This window comes from Mustela putorius, unplaced genomic scaffold, assembly GCF_011764305.1.
Source record: "Mustela putorius furo isolate JIRA1106 unplaced genomic scaffold, ASM1176430v1.1 tig00003913_pilon_pilon_pilon, whole genome shotgun sequence".
In the NCBI taxonomy this organism is placed as follows: Eukaryota; Metazoa; Chordata; class Mammalia; order Carnivora; family Mustelidae; genus Mustela; species Mustela putorius.
The window spans coordinates 3,148,158-3,168,810 of NW_025422060.1; the positions used below are offsets into that span (position 1 = coordinate 3,148,158).

The 20,653-nt window shown below is 37.7% G+C and overlaps 1 protein-coding gene across 15 annotated transcripts in view; it reads left to right on the plus strand.

Moving 5' to 3' along the window:
- PARD3 (par-3 family cell polarity regulator) overlaps nucleotides 1-20,653 on the plus strand; it is a 653,655-nt gene that overhangs the window by 254,712 nt on the left and 378,290 nt on the right. For all 15 annotated transcript variants that reach the window (XM_045069142.1, XM_045069153.1, XM_045069147.1 and 12 more), the window contains exon 3: nucleotides 3,211-3,391. In XM_045069142.1, coding sequence (XP_044925077.1) covers nucleotides 3,211-3,391 — 181 coding nt within the window. The remainder of the gene's footprint in view (nucleotides 1-3,210; nucleotides 3,392-20,653) is intronic.

Below are 20,653 nucleotides of genomic sequence, written 5' to 3' on the forward strand. Positions count from 1 at the left end.
CTTGAAATGGATATTGGTATTTATCAGGGTTACCAAGGTGCCTTGACTCTTCATTTTATTTCCCAAGTTGAAGATTGTAAATTGGATGTTACTGGGTGGATGAGCATTCTATAGCCGGATTATCAAACTATGGCCTATGGGCCAAATTTGGTCCATCCCCTGCTTTGTAAATAAAGTTTTATTTAAACCTCGTTGTGGTATTTATTTGTGTATCGCCAGCGGCTGTTTTTGTGCCATAGTGGCCGAGTAGAATAGTTGTGACAGAGGCTGCATGGATTGCACAGCTCCAAAAATACTTACTAGTTGGAACTTCCAGAGGTTTACTGACCCCTCGTCTAGCAGAATGTCTGTGTTATGAATTCCGGGAGATTCTTGCCAGTCGATGTCAGATAAACAGACTGATTTTTTTTCTGTTTATGGGAACTTCAGTGTATACATACAAACACCTTTCTGTTATTTATAACTGCTGGGGATTTCTTATCCCACTTATGTTGCTTATTATAAGGTTGAGTGGCCCAGCTATCCATCCTACGTTAATTTCTCCTTACCACTTAACCTCCTTCCACGTTGTTTAATCAGCTAATTATAGATGATGCCACAGCAGGGTTCTGAGCTTCCTGTTTGTCTACATGTCTCTATGACCTTATGATGGTTTTTGTTTTTGTCTTACGAATTGATTGCCCACACACACACACACACACACACACACACACACACACTTGTGAAAATAGCATTTGTTCAAAATGACAAAACCAACTATGAAATGAGAATTGTAATTATAAGTGCTTCTCATGTTCTGTAAATTTATCAGAGCATCCTTTAACTGATAGGACTCAAGCTTGGAGAAGCTTGAATTGGAGGTAGGTAGGAATGTTAGGGTTAGTCATGGTTCTACCTTCCTTGGAATGCCACGCTTAGTTTACCAGGCATAGGGTTGTAGGGTGAATGATCAAGGTGGTGCTGGCCCTTAGCACTTTATTACTCTGAGATTTTAAAGTGCTTCCACTGTTTAGTTATTGGAATAAATAGATTGCATCTTAATTTTCATGGCCTTTTGTAATGCTATATTATGAAAGTATAATTTTGAAATAATTTTATACTTGAGAAAAGTTGCAAAAATAGTTGCATATATTCTTCATCCATCCCTAATGTAAAATCTCATACAGCTGTAGCACAGTTATCAAACATAGAAGAACTAGTAACATTGAGTCAATACTGTTAACTAATCTACCGCAATCTTTTGAATGTTGCCCCCTTTCTACTGATGTCCTTTTTCTAGCCCAGGATCCAGGCAAGGACCTCACGCTGCATGTCGTTCTCATTTCTCCTCTGTCTCTTCCAATTTACACGACTTCATCAGCCTTTCTTTTGCTTTCATCACTTTAATATTTTTAAAGAGTGAGTTATTTTATAGATTGCCCCTCAACTTGGATTTATCTGATGTTTTCTCATGATTAGATCAAAGATACACATTTTTAGCAGGAATACCACTGAAGTAATTTTATGTCCTTCTCCGTGCATTTTATCTGAGGGTGTTATGACTCATTACGGGTGATGTTAACCTTGGTAAAGTGTTTTCTGCCAAGTTTCTCCCCTGCAAAGATACTATTTTTCTCTTTTTAATGAAAAGGTATTGTGTGGGGAGATACTTGGAGATTTGCTAGTATCCTGTTTCTCGTGATATTCTCACTCAGTGATTTCCGCTTCCATTGGTGATCTCACCTGCGGCAGTCCTAACTGTCATGATGGCCTGTGATGACTTCTGTTTCCATCATTTCTTCTCTTTTTATTAATTGGAATGCTACAGTATGGAAGAGCTGTCCATTTCTACCATTAATTATTTCTTTAACTATTTACTTGTATCATTATGGACTTACAGATATTTAGTTTGTTTGTTTTGGGGTTAAAATCCCATTGTGTCATTATTGACTTGTTTATGAATTGTCCCAGCTTTGGCCATTGAGAGCTCCTTTGGTCAACACTGATTCCCTTTGATGTGCCTCTTTCACTTTTGAGTACTCTTTCCTTTTTGGCATCAAGGGTGTTCCAGGCCCATCATGTATTTTCTCTGCCCCAACCCTGGAATTAACTTTTTTTTTTTTTTTTAAGGAGCCCTAGTTCATTCGTTGGAAAATGGTAACAGAAACCAAGATCCAGGTGCTTATGTTCCTTCATACTGTGTGTGGTTGCTTCTAGGACCACTCAGTGGGGGGAGCTAAGAACCACACACGCATTGACTTTCGTTCCTGTCTGTCTGCCTACCTACCCATTCATTAAAAAAACAAAAACAAAAACAAAAAACAACCAACCGCATATTCATATTGACGCCTCTGATTTTAATCTGATATCACAGAGTTTATTTCTTTATTTGTAACTTCTCTTTCTGACAGGGAGAATTTTGACTCTCATTATCCAAGATATTTTTCTTTTTCATTCATTCCTGGTATGTGTGTGTGTCGTGGTGTGAGGATTTCTAAACCATACGCTTGTGAGAAACAAATTTATATGACAGGTTTTTTGTTTGTTTGTTTGTTTTTTGGTCTCTAGTCTTACATTGAATGGTGAAAATAGTTTTCCAAAGTTCTTAAGTCTTTTCCTCCCCACCAGCCACATTGCTCCCATTTTTTTTTCTTTCATTCCATTCTTACCAACAGCTAGGAGACAACCTTATCTTTTATCCCTCTTATGCACAAATGGGCAGACATATGTGTAGTTTTAAATACTCCTTCCTCCTATGTGAAAGGTACCTTGTGTGTTTTGCTAAATATGTAGTACTACAGATCACATATATGCATTATATATAGAAATGCATTTTCTCTTCCACTTAATGTATTATTTACAAAAAGATTTATATCTGCCCCATCTCTCTTAATGTTCTGTGATATAAAACCAATTTATTATTTTTTACCAATAGAATTTTGGATTTAAATGTACAACTTAGAAATATAAAAGTAAAGCATCAAAGCTTGGGGGCAAGATTAGGTCTTTGAAGCTTTGCTTCCTAGAACATAATATTCCTGGGTGCTTAAATGTCAGTTTTTTTCCTCTGTAGATTTATGTCAAATGTGGTGTAACTTTGGTAGCAGTTTTGTTTTACTTTAATTTTATTTAGATTCAACTAACTAACATATAATGTGTATTAAGTACAGAGGTAGAGAGTTCAGTGATTCACCTATTGTTTGTAAATGCAGATTTACCTTTCGTTTCTAGCTGGTAGCTGTGTTTGATGAGCAGGATCCACATCATGGAGGTGATGGCACCAGTGCCAGCTCCACGGGTACCCAGAGCCCGGAGATATTTGGCAGTGAACTTGGCACCAACAATGTTTCAGCCTTTCAGCCTTATCAAGCAACAAGTGAAATTGAGGTCACACCTTCCGTCCTTCGTGCAAGTAAGTGAAAGCTCTTTCTTCTCTGCGTGTTTCATCTTAATTTACAGGGATGCCAACTCCTGTTATCCAGCCATGCTCCTGTGAATAGAATTCATTATCTGTTTTTATCAAAAATTGATTAAGTTTAGAACCTGGGCAAATGTCTTTTGCTGGAGAAGTAGGCAAGAGTCTTCACATTTTGATGCATTGGGCTTACTTCATTTTAGACTGGTAGACTTTTAAATTGCTCCCTAAAGGTAAACAAGGATGACAGTTAACGTTATATTCCCAGACTTTTCTTTTCATGTTTCTTATTTGAATGCTAGATCAAATAGGAAATAGTTAATGACCTTAATACCAAACCCAAACTTAGTATCTTTGATTGATAATCAACTTGGATACAATCATTACTTGAACTTTATCTGAGAGAGAGAGTGGTGAAGAGACCTCGGGGCCAGAATTATCGTCAGAGATCTGGAAGAGCTGCTATTCAAATACCCTCTGAAGGAGAGAAAATATAGGGCTGAGTGAGTTTATATTAGGAATCCAGGGACTTAGAATACTCAAATTCTAGGACACTTGCCTGAAGAATTCTGTTGGCTGTTCATGGGAGGTTTACACAGAAAAGTGAAGTACTTTTGCAAAAATAAATTTAGTGTTTGGGGCGCCTGGGTGGCTCAGTGGTTTGGGCTGCTGCCTTCGGCTCGGGTCATGATCTCAGGGTCCTGGGATCAAGCCCCGCATCGGGCTCCCTGCTCCGCAGGAAGCCTGCTTCTCTCTCTCTCTCTCTCTCTCTGCCTGCCTCTCTGCCTACTTGTGATCTCTGTCTGTCAAATAAATAAATAAATAATCTTTAAAAAAAATAAATAAATTTAGTGTTTGTAATGATCTAATCTTATAATTAAGCACTTTTTAAGAATAAGAAGGTCCATTTCAAGAAATTTGTAAGTCAGAAATCATTTATTTTTTAGTCACCTTTATTTAGAAACGTTGCAGTTTTTCCAGTGTTGTGTGGTAGTTGTTTTTTTTTTTAAATATTTTTATTTACTTACGTGACACAGAGAGAGAAAGTGCACAAGTAGGGAAGCAGCAGGCAGAGGGAAAGGGAGAAGCAGGCTCCCTGCCGAGCAAGGAGCCTGATGCTGGGCTCTATCCCAGGACCCTGAGATCATGACCTGTGATGAAGGCAAATGCTTAACTGACTGAGCCACCAGGGCTCCCCTAATTTTACTGGTAGTCTTGTGTGGTTTTATTGGTAATTATCAGAAGATCTTCTTCATATAAATAGGTAATAGTGTATAATAATGTATGAAATTCTCTATAGAGTATAGTTAGATAATATTTAGACTATAGTTAATTCTCACAAAACATCGGTTTGTTCACATGTACAAACATATTTTAAACTAATTTTGTGGAAATAGCATTTGATTATTACATGGATATGCTCTTTTAAAAATATTATCTTGGATTTGCCTCAGGCAATGTTTTTCCAAATGTGAGGTGTGTACCATGTATGGTATGCAAGGTAATACGTAAGTGGGTACACTAGTTACTTTACTTTCTTTTATTGTATACCAGCTTATTAAGCCCATGCCTTTTCTGCTTGGAATAATCTCATTTATAAATGTAGATTGCCTAAATTTGATTTTTTTTTGAAGTTTCTGATGAAGTGTTCAATAATTTATCAGTTTCTTCTAACACCCAAGGCTCATCACATCAAGTACCCTTATTAACGCCCATCACCCACCTCCTCTCCAGCAACCCTCAGTTTTTTTCCCATAGTTAGAGTCTCTCATGGTTTTTCTCCCTCTTTGATGTCTTCCCATTCTGTTTTCCTTCCCTTTCCCTATGGTCCTCTGCCCTGTTTCTTATGCTCCATGAGTTTTACAAGTGAAATCATATACCTATCTTTCTCTGATTGACTTACTTCTAAATGTGATTTACAGTAAATTTTAATGAAATAAGAGTACAGATATTCAGGTGCCTGATATTTGGGAAATAGTATCTTTATATGAATAATTACCCTCTAAGGTATAGAATTAAATACAGAGCTTTTTTTTATGTCTTATTGTTGTAGTTTTACGTTCATGTTTTATAAAGGATGTACTTTTAATTTAGCTGCACCTTAAAAAATTGTTCAAGGAAAGGTAAATGCTGTCTTTATGTTAAGAAGAATTTGAATGGTGTACTTTCCATCAAGTTTTGTCTTTTGTTCTGGATGCAACATTTCTTCATCACCACCACCCATATTTGGCTGGTCCTGTGTGTTTAAATTTAAGTGCTGTTTTTAACACAAAAGATCTCTTTTACCTTGTTTATCATGAGCAGGGGAACTTATATTGGAAGCTTTGGCAATGTCTTGTAGCCATCAGTGGGAGAATACATAAATATGACTTTCTAGTTCTAAATTTTATATGCTAGGTTTATTTAGATTTCATGGCTTTGGCAGCCGTTGGGTAAGTGTATGGTAAGCATCTAATAAACGCAAGGTTTGGTAGCTGTGTAAAAGTTACGTGTTGTATACGACTCCCCTAACTATTAGGATGGTTTTTCATACTGTTTTAATACCACTGATTCAAACATAATACAGGAGTTGGACAGTGCTGGGCCAGGCATTGCGATATGTGATGAGTCCAGAGTTGATGTCATAAGGCCTAGTCCTTGTCCAAAAGGGGTTTATGGTTAGTGGTCTTTCTGGTTTACCAATAGGAAAATAAAGAAGCCAACAGTATGTAGAAATTTGCTGAATTGACGGATAATCAACTCTAATTAGGGGCATGGTTCATAAGAGATTTTAGGTAAACTCCTGATGCTTTCCTTGAAGAAAGAAAGTTAACTTTGCTGTGTTTTCCAAGTCTTGCTGTGTTTGAATTCACTCCTCTCCTTTTTTGCATGAAGAATTGATGGAAGCTAAGAAAAGTGTGCAATTTATTTTGTCAATAGAACAGTGGACTTAATACACAGAATTCTCATCTTAAAAGCTTTTTATGCTTTTTTAGAAGTTACTGTGAATTTGCCCTTGTAGTGCATATAAACTGAGAACCTTGATTTAGTTGAATTATTGGTTCTCATATATAAGTGATATTTTCCCATGAGGGACAATAGACAATATCTGGAGATATTTTTGGTTGTCACAACTGGTAAAGATGTGGATACTATGAGTGTCTGATTAAGGCCAAGAATGTTACCAAACATCTTATAAGTCATAGGACTGTTGTCCGTATCAGTTCTCCATCCCCAAATATCAATAGTGCTGAGGTAGAGAAACCCTGAATTAATGAATCATTGTCCTTATGGTCAAAAATAGTAGTTATGTGAGAGAAGCTTAAACTGATACTTGAGAAATATTTTCTTGAGCCCTGTGTGTTGAACAACGTTCTGAATAATACCCTTAAAGGATGAGACATCACAACCAGCTAATAATGATCTTGCTCATAGAAGGTAATCAGTAGACCATAATAATAAAAATGGGGGAATTATGGGCAGTTTTACATAGACATACTGGTGTAAATATAATTATTTGAAAAAAAAATACATATTTTCTTAAATTCCAAAAAACGTGCTTTAAAAAAATGAGAAAGTGAATAAAATAGACCACACAGTGAGAGATCATTTATGTAAAGCTTCTTATGTTGAAGAAATAAAACAAAAAAGAATAACTATAAAAAATAGGTACCTATGGGGAACAGAGAGAATAGGATGGATGAAGTGGGGTAGAAGTGAGACTCACAACCTCTTGTTTTGTATATTTGGCATTCAAACCATATTATGTTTTATATAATTATAATAAAATCTTAATTAAAAAACTGTAAGATTATTAGTAGTTAAATAGTAATTCTCAAAATAAAAAATCATATAACAGAACTACATATAAATTATATATCCAATTGGTAGCTCATGCATCCAAGAGTAGCTATTTTGTGTTACTGTAAAGTCTAGTAATTTGTACCATGAAAGAAAGATGGGGGGGAGGGGAAGAACTGCAGTTTGTTTGTTGGTAATACTGGTCCTGTTATTCTTGGACTGTTCGGTGGATATTATGAGATGGAGTGAATGAAGAATTATAGTAATATTCTAATTCTCTTATTCCTTGTGCCATCAAGGATCTGGGATTCAGAATATAGAAGGAAAGGTCTACAGACTTAAGTTAGAAGAGAATAAAGAAAACTTCCATGGTCCTCAGTTTGCACAGAACATACAATGACTCTGTGGGATGTTCTATTTCACACACACAAAGGAAGGTGGGAGGAAAGGCAAATCCTATATATGTTCACTGACTGTGTCTTGAATTAACGCTCCAGCCCAGTAACTGAGCATTCCCGATATCCAGACTGTGATTTGGAAATAGCATTTTCCATCAAAAGGGATCAGAGCTTTCTGGAGAAATGGCTGAATTCTGATCCAGGGAGGAAATGTATCAGAGGATTCTGGGTCATCCTGCCATATCAGAAAATAAGGGAAACTGTGAAAGGTCACTGGAGTTGTGTCAGCAGGGCCCAGGAGTCATGTCGAAGCTCCCACTGGCCCAAGGAAGACGATTAGAACATCAGGGAGGGGAGTGAAAGGAGTGCGTTCATGAGTTCATAATGACAATGAATAAGTAAGCAAGCAAGATAAGGGATGCTAGTGAACCAGCTTACTATTTGGAAAACTGGTAGAAGAATTAAATAATTAGGTATCTTTCCTGTATTTTGTGTATGAATGATATTACTGGGTAACTAAATAGATGAAGGGGAAGTTCTTTTTATTGAGGTATCCTGGCTAATAAATGATAGAAGTAATGCTAGAGTAAGAATATTGCTTTTTTTTTTTGTCATTCCTGATGAAATAATAGATCTATGCATTTATCATCAATCACTGGTAATATAAAAAGACAATAGTAAATTGAGAGTTAACTAAGTATTGTGATCTTTCTGATGGAAGAATATAACACTATGAAGTAGTCTTGCAAAAGAAATTAAACCCAAATCCAATCAAGTATCTAGATCCAACTGTCAATTTATAAGAAATCCTGAATGCTGGAAAGCATGTTAACACCGTAGATGTGCAGTCAGTCAAGTCAAGATGATGGGAGACTATATAAGACAAGTGACCCAGGTTCTTCGATACGTCAAGTGCAAGGTAGGGGAAAGAGGTGGAGAGGGAACACAGATTAATAGAGCCTTAAGAGATGTAACATCCAATCATAATCTGTGAATCTTGTATAAATCCTGATTTAAATGAAACAACAACAACTAAAGAATAGCAGTCATATGCAGATTGGTGAGTTGAACACCGTTTGAATATTTGATATTAAGGAATTATTTCATTTTAGATGGACGTTGTTATTGAAATTATTTTCTAAGATTTTTATCTTTCTGCAATACATAACAAAGTAGGTGTGGTTGGAAATCATCTATCTGGAATTTGCTTCAAAGTACACAGGCGGAGATAGTAGCTGAGTGGCTGTGTGGGGAGGCAGTATGCTATTCTGCTTCTGTTTGTATTTAAAATTACTCTAAAAATGTATGTGTGTGTTTGTGTACATGTGTGTTTTTGAAGGAAACACTTTTTAAAGGCACTTAACATTTCAAAGTTTACTTAATTCCTGTTTTTCTTGAACATTGTTTCATTTAATATAACTCAAGTTTTAACCTAATACATTTATAAGCTTGAGTATCTTTCATTGGTCATCTTTTCCCATTTCTGTGAAACAAAATACATCCAAATGTTAACTCTTGAATTTTTATATAATGCAAATATACTGGTGATTATTATTAATACATAATTTATCAACATAGTGTAAATATGCACTATAAAAATTTTTGCCTATTAATGTGGAAATAACCGAGAGCATTCAAATGAGAGTAAGCTATTTATTCAGAGCTTGCCAAAGCAAGGGGCCCTTCCGCCATCACTTGTATTTGGCAAGCAGGGAAGTGGGAAAGCTTTATAGTAAAACAAGGGGGAGGCTTTAGATGTGCCCTCATTGGTAGCTGTTGGCGTAGAGTAGCTGCCGGTGGGCTACCTAGAAGCAGAGTGTCCTTTGTAATTGGCTAAAGGTGTGCAGGGACGGTCTCTGGCTCCTCATAAATTGAAAGCAGAGTCAGAAATTAGGGAAGCTGTCAATTTCTAATCAGATGCTGTCTATATTGAGCCTACTGTTAAAGGGATTATTGCTTGGCTTCCTGAACTGGTTGCTGCAGATAGTAGTCTAATTTCCTGGACTGGTTACTCTAAGTAGCAGACTGGCTTATTAGGTTGGTTTCTACAGATTGTGGATTAGATTTTCATTTTTATGTATACTCTGGTCATTGTCCATTTTTATTATTTTTTTGAGAGGGCATGTGTGCATGAGTGGGGTGAGGGAGGGGCAGAGGCAGAGGGGGAATCTTGACTTGAGTCTCAATTTCATGACCCCAAGATCATGACCTGAGCTGAAATCAAGAGTCAGATGCTTGACTGACAGAGCCACCCAGGTGCTCCAGAAATTATTTTTATTATAAGTGTATCTCTTTAAATGGGATTTTCTCCCCAGCTAGTTCACTCTAATTGTTGAAAAATACTAAATTTTTCTAGAATGAGAAATTGTTATCTTTAAATCTTGTTCACAGAAGTGAGTAGAAGGGTATAGATGGAGTTTGTTACGGTTACGGTACTGTTATCAGCCCTTCGACCTTCCGTCAAGTTAAGCACCAAACATGAGTTAGTGATCCTTCATCAAGATTTTTATTGATGTATCATTGGAAAGACAACTGGCTTGTGTCTTCCTTTCATTTTGTTAAAAGGAATGAACTAGAAACTCATTGAGTGGCAAAAGGATTTGTTACCTGGAATCATTTACTTTCTCAACATCAAGACCATTATTTCAAAATGTCCCACTGTCTGGCATTCTGGAGGTTTAGTGTTTGTTTTTTGTTTTGTTTTGTTTTTTCCTTTTTGAGATTTTCTTTCTTTTTTTTCTTTCTTTCATCTATCTATCTATCTATCTATCTATTTATTTAGAATCTCAAGCAGATTCCATGCTAAGTGTGGAACCCCACATGGGGCTTGATCTCATGACGTGAGCCAAACTAATTGTCGGGTGCTTCACCACCAGCTGAGCCACCCAGGTGCCCCATCCTGGAAGTTTTTATGTGTAGTGGTATATATCATCAGTTGTAAGATTCAGGATAGGTGATGGTTAGTTTTTACTTTATAATTTTTTAAGAGAGAGAGAGAGAGTGAGAGAGAGAGAGAGAGTGTGTGTGTGTGTGTGTGTGTGTGGTGTTTCACCTGTTTTGTGAGGTAGAAAAGCTGTTCAGAGCATATGTAGGACTTCCTAGACTCTAGGCACTTTCACCTTCATGGACCCCTCCTACCATAATAATATCAATAATAAAAATTAATTTCATATAACTAAATATTTCAGTATTTTATTGTTTCTGTCATGCAAAATTTCATAGTTTTCAATGGCTCTAAAAGTATTATTTTCATATGATATGAGAAAAAAATATTTACTGTGTCTCTCAAAGTTCATTTTGTTTTCCTTCTGATTTTAAAAGAAATTAAGTGTCTGACTCTTGCAAACAGAGAAAGTCAATTACGTGGTTTCATTTACTTGTGGAATAACATGGAGGACGTTAGGAGAAGGAAAGGAAAAGTGAACTGGGGGAATCGGGGTGGGGTGGGGAGATGAACCATGAGAAACTCTGGACTGTGAAACAAACCGAGGGTTTTAGAGGGGAGGGAGGTGGGGGGTTGGGTGAGCCTGGTGGTGGGTATTAAGGAGGAGGGCACGGATTGCATGGGGCACTGGGTGTGGTGCATACACAATGACTCTTGGAACACTGCCTCAGAAACCAATGATGTGTTTTATGATGACTAACATAACACAATAACGATTTTAGAAAAAGTGTCTGACTCTTGGTTTCAGCTCAGGTCATGATCTCAGGGTCCTAAGAGAGAGCCCCACATCGCTCAGCGAGGAATCTGCTCAAAATTCTCTCTCTCCCTCTGCGTCTGTCCTTCCCCCTGCTCGCACACACTCTCTTTCTCTCCAGAGAAGGAAATAAAATATTTTTTTAAAAAGAAATTAAATATTTGAGCCTCCTGAAAGCACTGTGGGTCCCAGGCACTGGGACTCCTCTGCCTCCTGGGTATACATCAGCCCTTAGGGCTGTTGACAAGGGCAAAAAGGGGTTCAAAAAGCAAGCATTTCACCTTGACCACTTTAAGGACAATGTAGCCATTTTGGGAAAAATGTGAAGACCTAGACTTCAGGTCCCTGAAATTTTTGGTGTCCCGGCATCGCGTGGATGGTCTTTGTGTCTTCTCAGGCACTGTTCCTTTTGAAGATTTGGGCAAGATTAGTAATCTCCCTCAGCCTCAATTTCTCAGTCTCTAAGTGCCTGCCCTAGGATTGTTGTGAGTAGTAAATGAGGTCTTTAAGTCCTAATAGAGTGCTGGGCACATGATAAGCACAGATAACAGAAGATTATAGAATGGTGATGATGATAAAAGATGTCTCTTGAGTGTAGACTTTATGGATGTTTTAAAGGGTTGAAAAGTTACAGAACCTAAGTAAATAGGACACATACTCTTTTCTTTCTTTCTTTCTTTCTTTCTTTCTTCTTTTTTTCTTTTTTTTTTTTTTAAAGATTTTCATTTTAAGTACTCTATATACCCAATATGGGGCTTGAACTCACAGCCATGAAATCAGGAGTCACTTGCTCCATTGACTAAGTCAGCCAGGCACCCTGATGGGACGTACATTCTTGAGTGGGACACACTACCTCTTTTCAATACCCAGTTAGACTGCAACTGTTTTCTCTCACCTTCATAATTCTTTGATACATGTTTAAGTGTCTTTATTTTTAGTGGTCACAAATCCAGGTTTTGAGAGACCTAATGTGCTCAGGGACACACATTTCCTATGCAAATAAATCATTGAGTTCAAATCTAGTGATTTTTTTTTTTACTCTGAGTTTTTTTCTTTGTTTTTTAATTCTCAAAGACTTTTTTTTTTTTTAGAGGTCAGACATTCCAGGGTAGCCTGATCTTAGAATGGTGGCAGGATTCTTCTCTGCCCCAGAAATCTAATTTTTGAATATTTCTTCTGGAAGATCCAGACTAGAGAATCAGGATTCTTTTGGAACTGCCACCTGCCCTAGTAATTGCAAAATTTCTGGAAATAATATTGCTGTAGGAATGTTGAGAAAGTGTCTGATTTGTTCGATATTGTGTGTGTGTGTGTGTGTATGTTTACTGTGTTTTAAATCTTGTAACATTTTTAACATTTCTAAGCAATGTTAATCTTACAGGTTTTATCCATTGCTGGCAACATTTTATTAAATACTGCTGTTTGATTAATTGATAAGGTTTTACTAGCTTTCTAACTTTTAGAAGTAAAAGAGATAGTAATAATTATTACAGAAGGATTGTGTCCTAAGTTAGCACCCACTCCCCTATCTTAATCTCTTAATTTTTTTCTTACCCCTAAGCACTTAGAGATTGCTTTTGCCTTGATAAGAGATCCAAGATCTTTGCTTTAGAGATCTATCCTCTTAACATTAACTCGTACTAGAGTACTATTTTCCGAGTTTGATTTAAATATATATTGAAAAACAGAAATAATATTCCTATTGTATTTTCTTTTAACTTGTGAAGTGGAGCATGGCATACAAATGGTATTCTCAGTATTTCAAATAATTACCTTCTTACTGTGCAAGTTCTATTCAGCATATAAAACTCATCCAGTTTTGTTGTAGATGCAATCTGATTATTACATGTTGACAAGGTCATATATCTATTAATTGGATTGGAGATGGGATACAAAATTGCTGTAATTATTGTAATTTTCTAGCTAATTGCAGGGTTGGTGGTGAATATTTTACTTCTGCAAAATGAAAAACAGTGTTCCATCAGAAGTTGTTTTATGGGGTTTCAGACATTTTGTTTTATATCTTTGTTGCTTTTTGCCCACAAAGTATCTCTTTTGTATTTTTTGTGTATTGATCTGCCTCTGAATGTCAGATAGCTCATTGGAAGGGATCAGTGGAAGCAGGCACAGGCAGAGAGCCGAGTAGTACTCTCAGCTACCTCTTTGTTCTGGTTGCCACGTTACGTCTATTGTTTATTTATAAATTGGAGTAGTCTCCTTTCAGACCTATAATAAAGGTTGGATGGGTCAGAACCAATTGGAAGAAGGATCGTCTTCACTGCTCTCTTGTCACCTGTGCCACATTCAGAAGTATTCCCTGAAATAAGCATTTTTTAAATTAAATTGAGATTGTGCATCCTTTTTTTTTTGTATTAAAAATATGTGAATTATTTGTTAGCCCACTTAGTATTGTAATATGGAGCTTATTTTGCATGTTCTCTCTCATACTTTTGCTTTATTTAAGCTGAGCTAGCTTCCAAAGCTGGAAGCCAAATCGACATTTTAAAAATAATGGTATGTACACAAGGTGAGTGTGTTTGGAGGATTGCAGATGGATGGGGACTGTGCTACTGAGGGGGAGTTGGGAGCTCACTGCAGAGGATGGTAAAAGCAGACTGATGTTTATTCCCTGCTGAAAAATAAACTGGAGGCGCAGGTGAAAATTGCCAAACCTAATGAGCAATTTGGCAGATAAGACGGGCTGTCAGGCAACCGCAGATCAACAGCAGGCACACTGTCTGCGAACCAACTTTTTTGTTCCAGAGCACTACATTTAAATACCATAAATACAATCTTTTTTTTTTTTTTCATTGATATTTGGTATCACAAAGATTCTTCTTTCGCCCTTCAGGTTTCCAATTAAAGAGCCAGTAATTAACATATGGTGATTTTGGTTGTAAAAGTATGTTAAACTTGTGAAATGTTTCCTCCATTAAAAAAAAACAACAACACAAAAAACACACAACAAACGAACAAAATGTATCTTCCACACATCAGAACAAGAGTAGTATGAGGTCTTAAAATATACTCATAAAATATAAGTGATCACTTGCTTCATTGGGCTGAAACATTTCATCTGTGGTTTGTTTGTTGGAACATTCCAAAGTAACTTTGTCGTCTTTTCAGTGTTCTCTGTCATTTATATCTGCTTACTTTACCAGAGAATCCTTTCTTTCCATGGAGGGCATGAACATTTAGACAGGTGCATGGCTTTTCCCCCATTGAGGCTGTCAGTATATTACATTGTGTAAGGGGCATTTGAAAAAGATACTTGTGTCTTTGTAGAATTGTAGCTGTCGGTCGGTCCCTAAACTTTGGGGTCTGCTTCCTCTCTTTTTACCACAGGGAACCTTAGTCTCAAGTAAAGGAATATAGTCTGTGGTTATGGCATGGCAATGGCTCAGGACTTCATGATCAACGAGCTGACTTACTGACCAAAATGTCTGAACCTGTACTGTAAGCTCCCTTTGTGGCATTTCCAATGCCTGACTTGGAGTCCGAGCATCTTTGTACTTCCTCTGTGGCATCAGTATTTCTGAGCTGCCTCTAAGCAGAATAAATATTTGTTCCTAATATTCTTTAACTATATCTGTATGAAGCACTTAATTTTTAACAAATCCCTACACATATGGAATATAATATTTTACAGTTAGTAATAGTGACTGTCCGTCCATTAGTCAGAGGAGTATTCGTTTTTAGAAGTTCTCTGCCCCGTGTAATCACGTGGACTTTTAGCCTGTAGTTAGCAGGTGATCCTTGGACAGGGCTTTCGTCTGAAAAAGCTTGCCTGTAGGGGGGTTCACAGTGCTGCCTCGGCAGGATCTCCACACCTCTGACATGTGGCACGTTGGGAGGGGGTGAGTTACACACTCTACCAGAAGTTGCCTTTGAAATGAGACCCAAAGCATGTGGAACTGGACCCCTCTTGTGTGAAGCTCTGGGTATCTGTCAAAATTTGCTGCAGTTGTAAGAGAAGAATACTTCTTACAGATTTGTCCCCCGCCCCTGTTTTCTGCATTGCCTGAACACTGCTTCCTTCCTCCCTTCTTTTTGCCCTTGGCTCTTAACGTTTTACTTGACCCTGAGGTCTTGCCTTGTACTCTTGCTTTTGTATAGGAATCTACCTTATTTGTCCAAATATATTATCTGTTTATCAAATACAGAAATAGTTAGTGATACTTAAAGATTTGTGAAGGTAATGTAGCTATGGATATATTAAGAAAGTACAGTTCAGGGGCACCTGGGTGGCTCAGTCCTTAAGCGTCTACCTTCGACTCAGGTCCCTGCTGCTCATCTTTTTCTTAAATAGAAACCAATAGCCTTGGGACGCTTGGGTGGCTCAGTCATTAAGCGTCTGCCTTCGGCTCAGGTCCTGATCTCAGGGTCCTGGGATCGAACTCCACATCAGGCTCCCCACTCAGCAGGGAGCCTGCTTATCCCTCTCCCACTCCCCCTGCTTGTGTTCCCTCTCTCACTGTCTCTCTCTGTCAAGTAAATAAATAAAATCTGGAAAAAAAAAAGTTTTAAATCAAAGCAAGAAAGCCCATGTCCAAATGGCAGTCAGAAGTGTAATACATGGAGAATATAATTGTATGAAAATGTTTTAGTAGACAGGATGAGATTGGAAACAAGAGTTGTCTTTCATTTTCCCATTCTAACCAGGTATGTAGGTTCTCTTTTCTGTTAGCGCATGTCACAGAGAGACCCATGTTGCGGATTATTTTGTCAGCATGAAAGCCTGCCACATTAAGTCTTTTCTTCTCTTCTTGCTGCACTTGATACAGATCTCTTGTTTACTTCTTGAGACTGTGTTTGCTTACTTATTTTTTCATTGCTTTTAATGTCAGAAGTGGCTTTGCATTCCCGGTTGTGTTTGTTCCTGTGCCCGGCTGGAGATGGGCTTCATATCTCCGAACCATTGTGTCAGCCCCAAGTAGTGAAAGACCAAGAGGAAGCTACACAAAAGGCACAAGGCGCTTGGTAAATGCACCTGTGATATTTTAACCCCTTCTGATTTTTTTCTTGGAACGCACAGATAGTAGTCTCTGTGAGGGCCACACTTGAAAGAAAAAAAAGCTTAGGTCTGTCTCACTGTGTGGATTCATTATGTAATTTTGTATTTACTGTGTTCACTTACATTGACTTCTAAATTAATCCTATATTAATTTTCAGCGATCAGTTTATTCCTACATTTCAGCAGATAGTGTTTCTCCTTTATACAGGTCTGCTCCCTGCAGAGTGTGCCCCTTGTATGGCTCAAGATGTGTGAGGGCATGTAAGGGTATTTGTGCTCAAGTAGCAGGTCTGAGAGGGGATCAGTAGGGCCTTCTCACAGAGATCTTTCTTCTTCAGCTCTTTCCAGTCTTACGTTGGAGGCTTCCTTTAAATCTTTCCCCCGTATTGGCAATTGATAGCACGTAAGTCTAGAATTTTCATAACTCCAAAAAAGGGGATAACGCTCTCATTACCTCCTCTACTTTCTCTCCTTGGTCTCATGGATCCAAACCACTGACCGTGCTTCTCCTTAAATACTGTCACACTGTGTGTTCCTGGCCCCATCGCTTTTCTATTTGTATTCTCTCCCAGAGTTGTAGAACGTTTTCTGTCAGTCCTGGGGATGAAGCAACCACCATTTTCAGCCCTTTCTTACAGACTGACAGAGAAATGCAGCAGCTGTGTTTCCACCAAATCATACGGCAGCGTTTTCTTGTTTGCCGAATGGGACCCTGGTAATAATAAGAAACTTACATATATACCTATGTTTGAGTACATGTATACGTATACACAACTGATATCTAGCGAGCTTATATGTGGAAGAAGTATAAGAGTAACTTCAGGAAAATGTAGCATTTATTAGGATGATTCCCATGTTTACAGATGGGAGATTATAATGGGATCAGTCTAGAAAGCCTCAGACCAACTATAATATGGGAAAAGGTATTTCAAAAGATAGGTATACTCAGCCTATCATCAATTTAATTAAAATGTAGTTTGTACCATGGCTGTTCTATTAGTTAATTTGTTATTTAAAGCAGCTTGAGAAGTATTTATTTTAAATATAGAATTTGTGTTAATGAGTTGGAAAAGAGTATTCCATTGCTTGGCAGAGATGTTACAGCATAAAGATTTATGACAGTACAACAAAAACCAGCTAGCAGTCAGCTTGCATAAGAATATATGGTACACACAGATATTGATAATAGCCATTCTTTGTAGCCAGAGTACGGGGGTTGGGAGTGGGAGGCATAAACAAGGTCACTGATGAATCAAAGATCCTGGGAGGAAACTGTACTGAATTCTGAATGCAGGTCTGGGATGCATGGTTAAAGCTTGAGAGGTAATGCATCCGCTCCAAGGAGGTAAGGGAGAGCCAAGTGGGCAGGGGTACGCACGGGCCTGCGTCTGTGTCTCTGCTTCAGCCAGAAAAGTTACCAGTCCACCATATTCATTGCTCTTCCTCCCCTGAAATTTGCCACCTCTTCTCTTCCAAAATGGGACATTAACTTCAATGGAATTACTATATAATTTTTCTGGTGTGTGTGAGTCTGTGTGTATGGACATGACTGTTGCATATACATGATTCCTGCTATAACAAGTTCCTATAAACTTAGTGCTTAAAACAACACAGATTTATTACAGCGCCGTATGTCAGAGTGCTGTGGGGGATCTCGCTGAGCTAAAACCCAGGGCATGTGAGGGCTGTGCTTCCCCTGGAGGTTCTAGGGGAGAATCCATGTTCCTGCCTTTTCCAGCATCTGGAGGCTGCCTGCTTTCCTTGGCTTGGGCAGCCCTTATCCCAGCATTAATATCCTTGCATTTCTTTGACCCTGGCTCTTCTACAGTCAGTTCTGCCGGTATGCTTCCACCCTTCCCTCCCATTTCTAAGGACTCGTAATTATATTAGGCCCACTTGGATAATGCAGGATAATCTCTTCAAGTCAGAGCCTTTACCTTCATCACAGACAAAAGCCCTTTTGCCATGTAAGGTAACATAGCAGGTTCTAGAGATTAGGAGTGGACATCTTTGGAGGCCATTATGTTGCCTACCACAATATGCGTATATTTATTAGATATAGATATATTAGAGTAGAGTGAAAAAATACTACTGCCGTTGGTTTCAGTATGAAGGCATCATCTGTCCTGATCAGGTTACTCTGGGTATGACTGAGCATTTGGTCTAAAAACATCCATGGGCTGGTCATTTTGATTTAAGTACATAGGGAAGGAAAGTAAGGAATAGAGGGGCAAACCACCTCATTAGAATTATTTTTCTGAGACCATTTTTTACTTAGTTAAGCCAAATGGCTCAGTATTTGCAAAAATATAACTCTAGCCATGGTTATGTTATTGTTTGATCAAAATAATCTATAGTAACAAATTTGCTTAATATTTATCTCTTTTGCATACTTAAAAGAACTTTTCATAATGATTATTGACATGCTGTGTGAAGTTTTGATTGGAAATATTATGTACAATTTATGAATGCTGAAAACCGTAGACAGTGTCATTGTCTACCTGTGCTCTCTCTTACTTGCTCAGACTTTCCTCTTCCCTTCCTTACGTCTTATTTTCTTAAGCCTTTAAAGTCACATAGATGTTTATTATTTATTTATTTACTGTGAGAGAGGGGGTGAGAGGGAGAGAACGCGGGTGGGGAGGGGCGGAGTGGGAGGGAGAAAAGATCCAAAGCCGACTCTGTACTGAGCCTGGAGCCCCACATGGGGCTTGATCCCATGATCTTGAGATCATGATCCGCGTCGAAACCAAGAGTTGGACACTTATCTGACCAAGCCACCCAGGCGCTCCATGTTGATGTTTATTTTAGTTACATTCTAGACCTTTCCATAAAGGATCCAAAGGATGGCTTTGGGGATTATTGCATACATTGGTGTCATTTCAAATACGAGGTGTCATTTTCATTGTTTAACCTCCATATCAGGTTCCATTTCTTTCTTTCTTTCTTTCTTTTTTTTTTTTTAAGATTTTATTTATCAGGTTCCATTCTTGAGTGGTTTTACAAGTTGCTAATAATTCTGTTTTGAACAGAGCCTTTGAAATGACTGAAGACTAGTTCTAATGATTCTTCATGAGTGCATTTACCTAAAGGCCCCTCCCCTCCGCTTTTTGCATTATTTCACCTTGTTTTCTTCTATTGATTATAAAGAAGTGGATTCTTGGCCATTTACCAGTCTTTTAAAGAATCAAAATTTTCTTAAACCTAGCATCCTTTTTCTCTTTTTGTGTTTCCTTATCTTCTGCTCATTTTTGTGGCCACTCTGTACCTCTCTAGCCTGTAAGTTTTATAAAGCAAAGAATACTATCTTCATCATCACTCTGCAGAAACTGGCTCAGTGCTTTGCATTCAAGAAGTATACACCCTTTCCTCTCAGCCCCAAGAGCATGGCGGTGGTATCAAGGAAGGGTGTAAGCATAGACTTGGTCACAGTTGGTTTAAAGGGGTAGACAGTCTATTCATTTCAATTTCTGAGTAATCCAGTGTGATGAAAGACTTTGTATTTTCGAATATAAAATCTCTCTATGTCCAAGTTCAAATGTGTTCTTGATCTTACAATTTTATTTACAATTGTTCTAGCATTCCTTTATTTTTTTTTAAAAGATTTTATGTATGTGTTTGGCAGAAAGAGAGTGAGAGAGGGAACACAGGCAGGGGGAGTGGGAGAGGGAGAAGCAGATTTCCTGCTGTGCAGGGAGCCTGATACAATAAGGGGCTCGATCTGAGGACTCTGGGATCATGACCTGAGCTGAAGGCAGATGCTTGCTTAATTGACTGAGCTACCCAGGCATCCCCTGTGCTGGCATTCCTTTAACAGAATTTTTTTTTTTTACACTGAAGAAGTGTTTTATAGTACTTTCTATTCATTATAATTTTATATGTATTTTAATTTTTGTACCTTCTCCAAGATTGTAAATGTATATGGAGACACCACAAATAACTTTCTCTATCTATATCCTCAATTGGATATGCGTGATTAGTGGCCAGTGTAAAACTCTATTAGAGTAGAAAATTGAGATTCTTAATTAGAAAAAATATCTACTGAAAGCACAACTAAAATGATTGCTGTCTGCTTTTAGTTACGTCATCCATCTTTTTTCGCTTCCTTAATTTGAAGACATACTAAATGGCTGCATTTTTGTTAAACTTGTAGTATAAGGCTTAATTGCTTCAGGAGAGAAGTTTGATTTAGCTGTAGATAATTTTATAGTTGTGTTTACTTTCCCTTACTAACTTTAAAGACAGAGTATATACTTAGAGAAAAAAAACAAAAATAAAACAACAATTTTGATCTTAATCCATTAAGTAACTACTAGGGCACAACTGTATTCTCCAGAACTTGGTTTTTGTAGATCTTGATTCTGCTTTA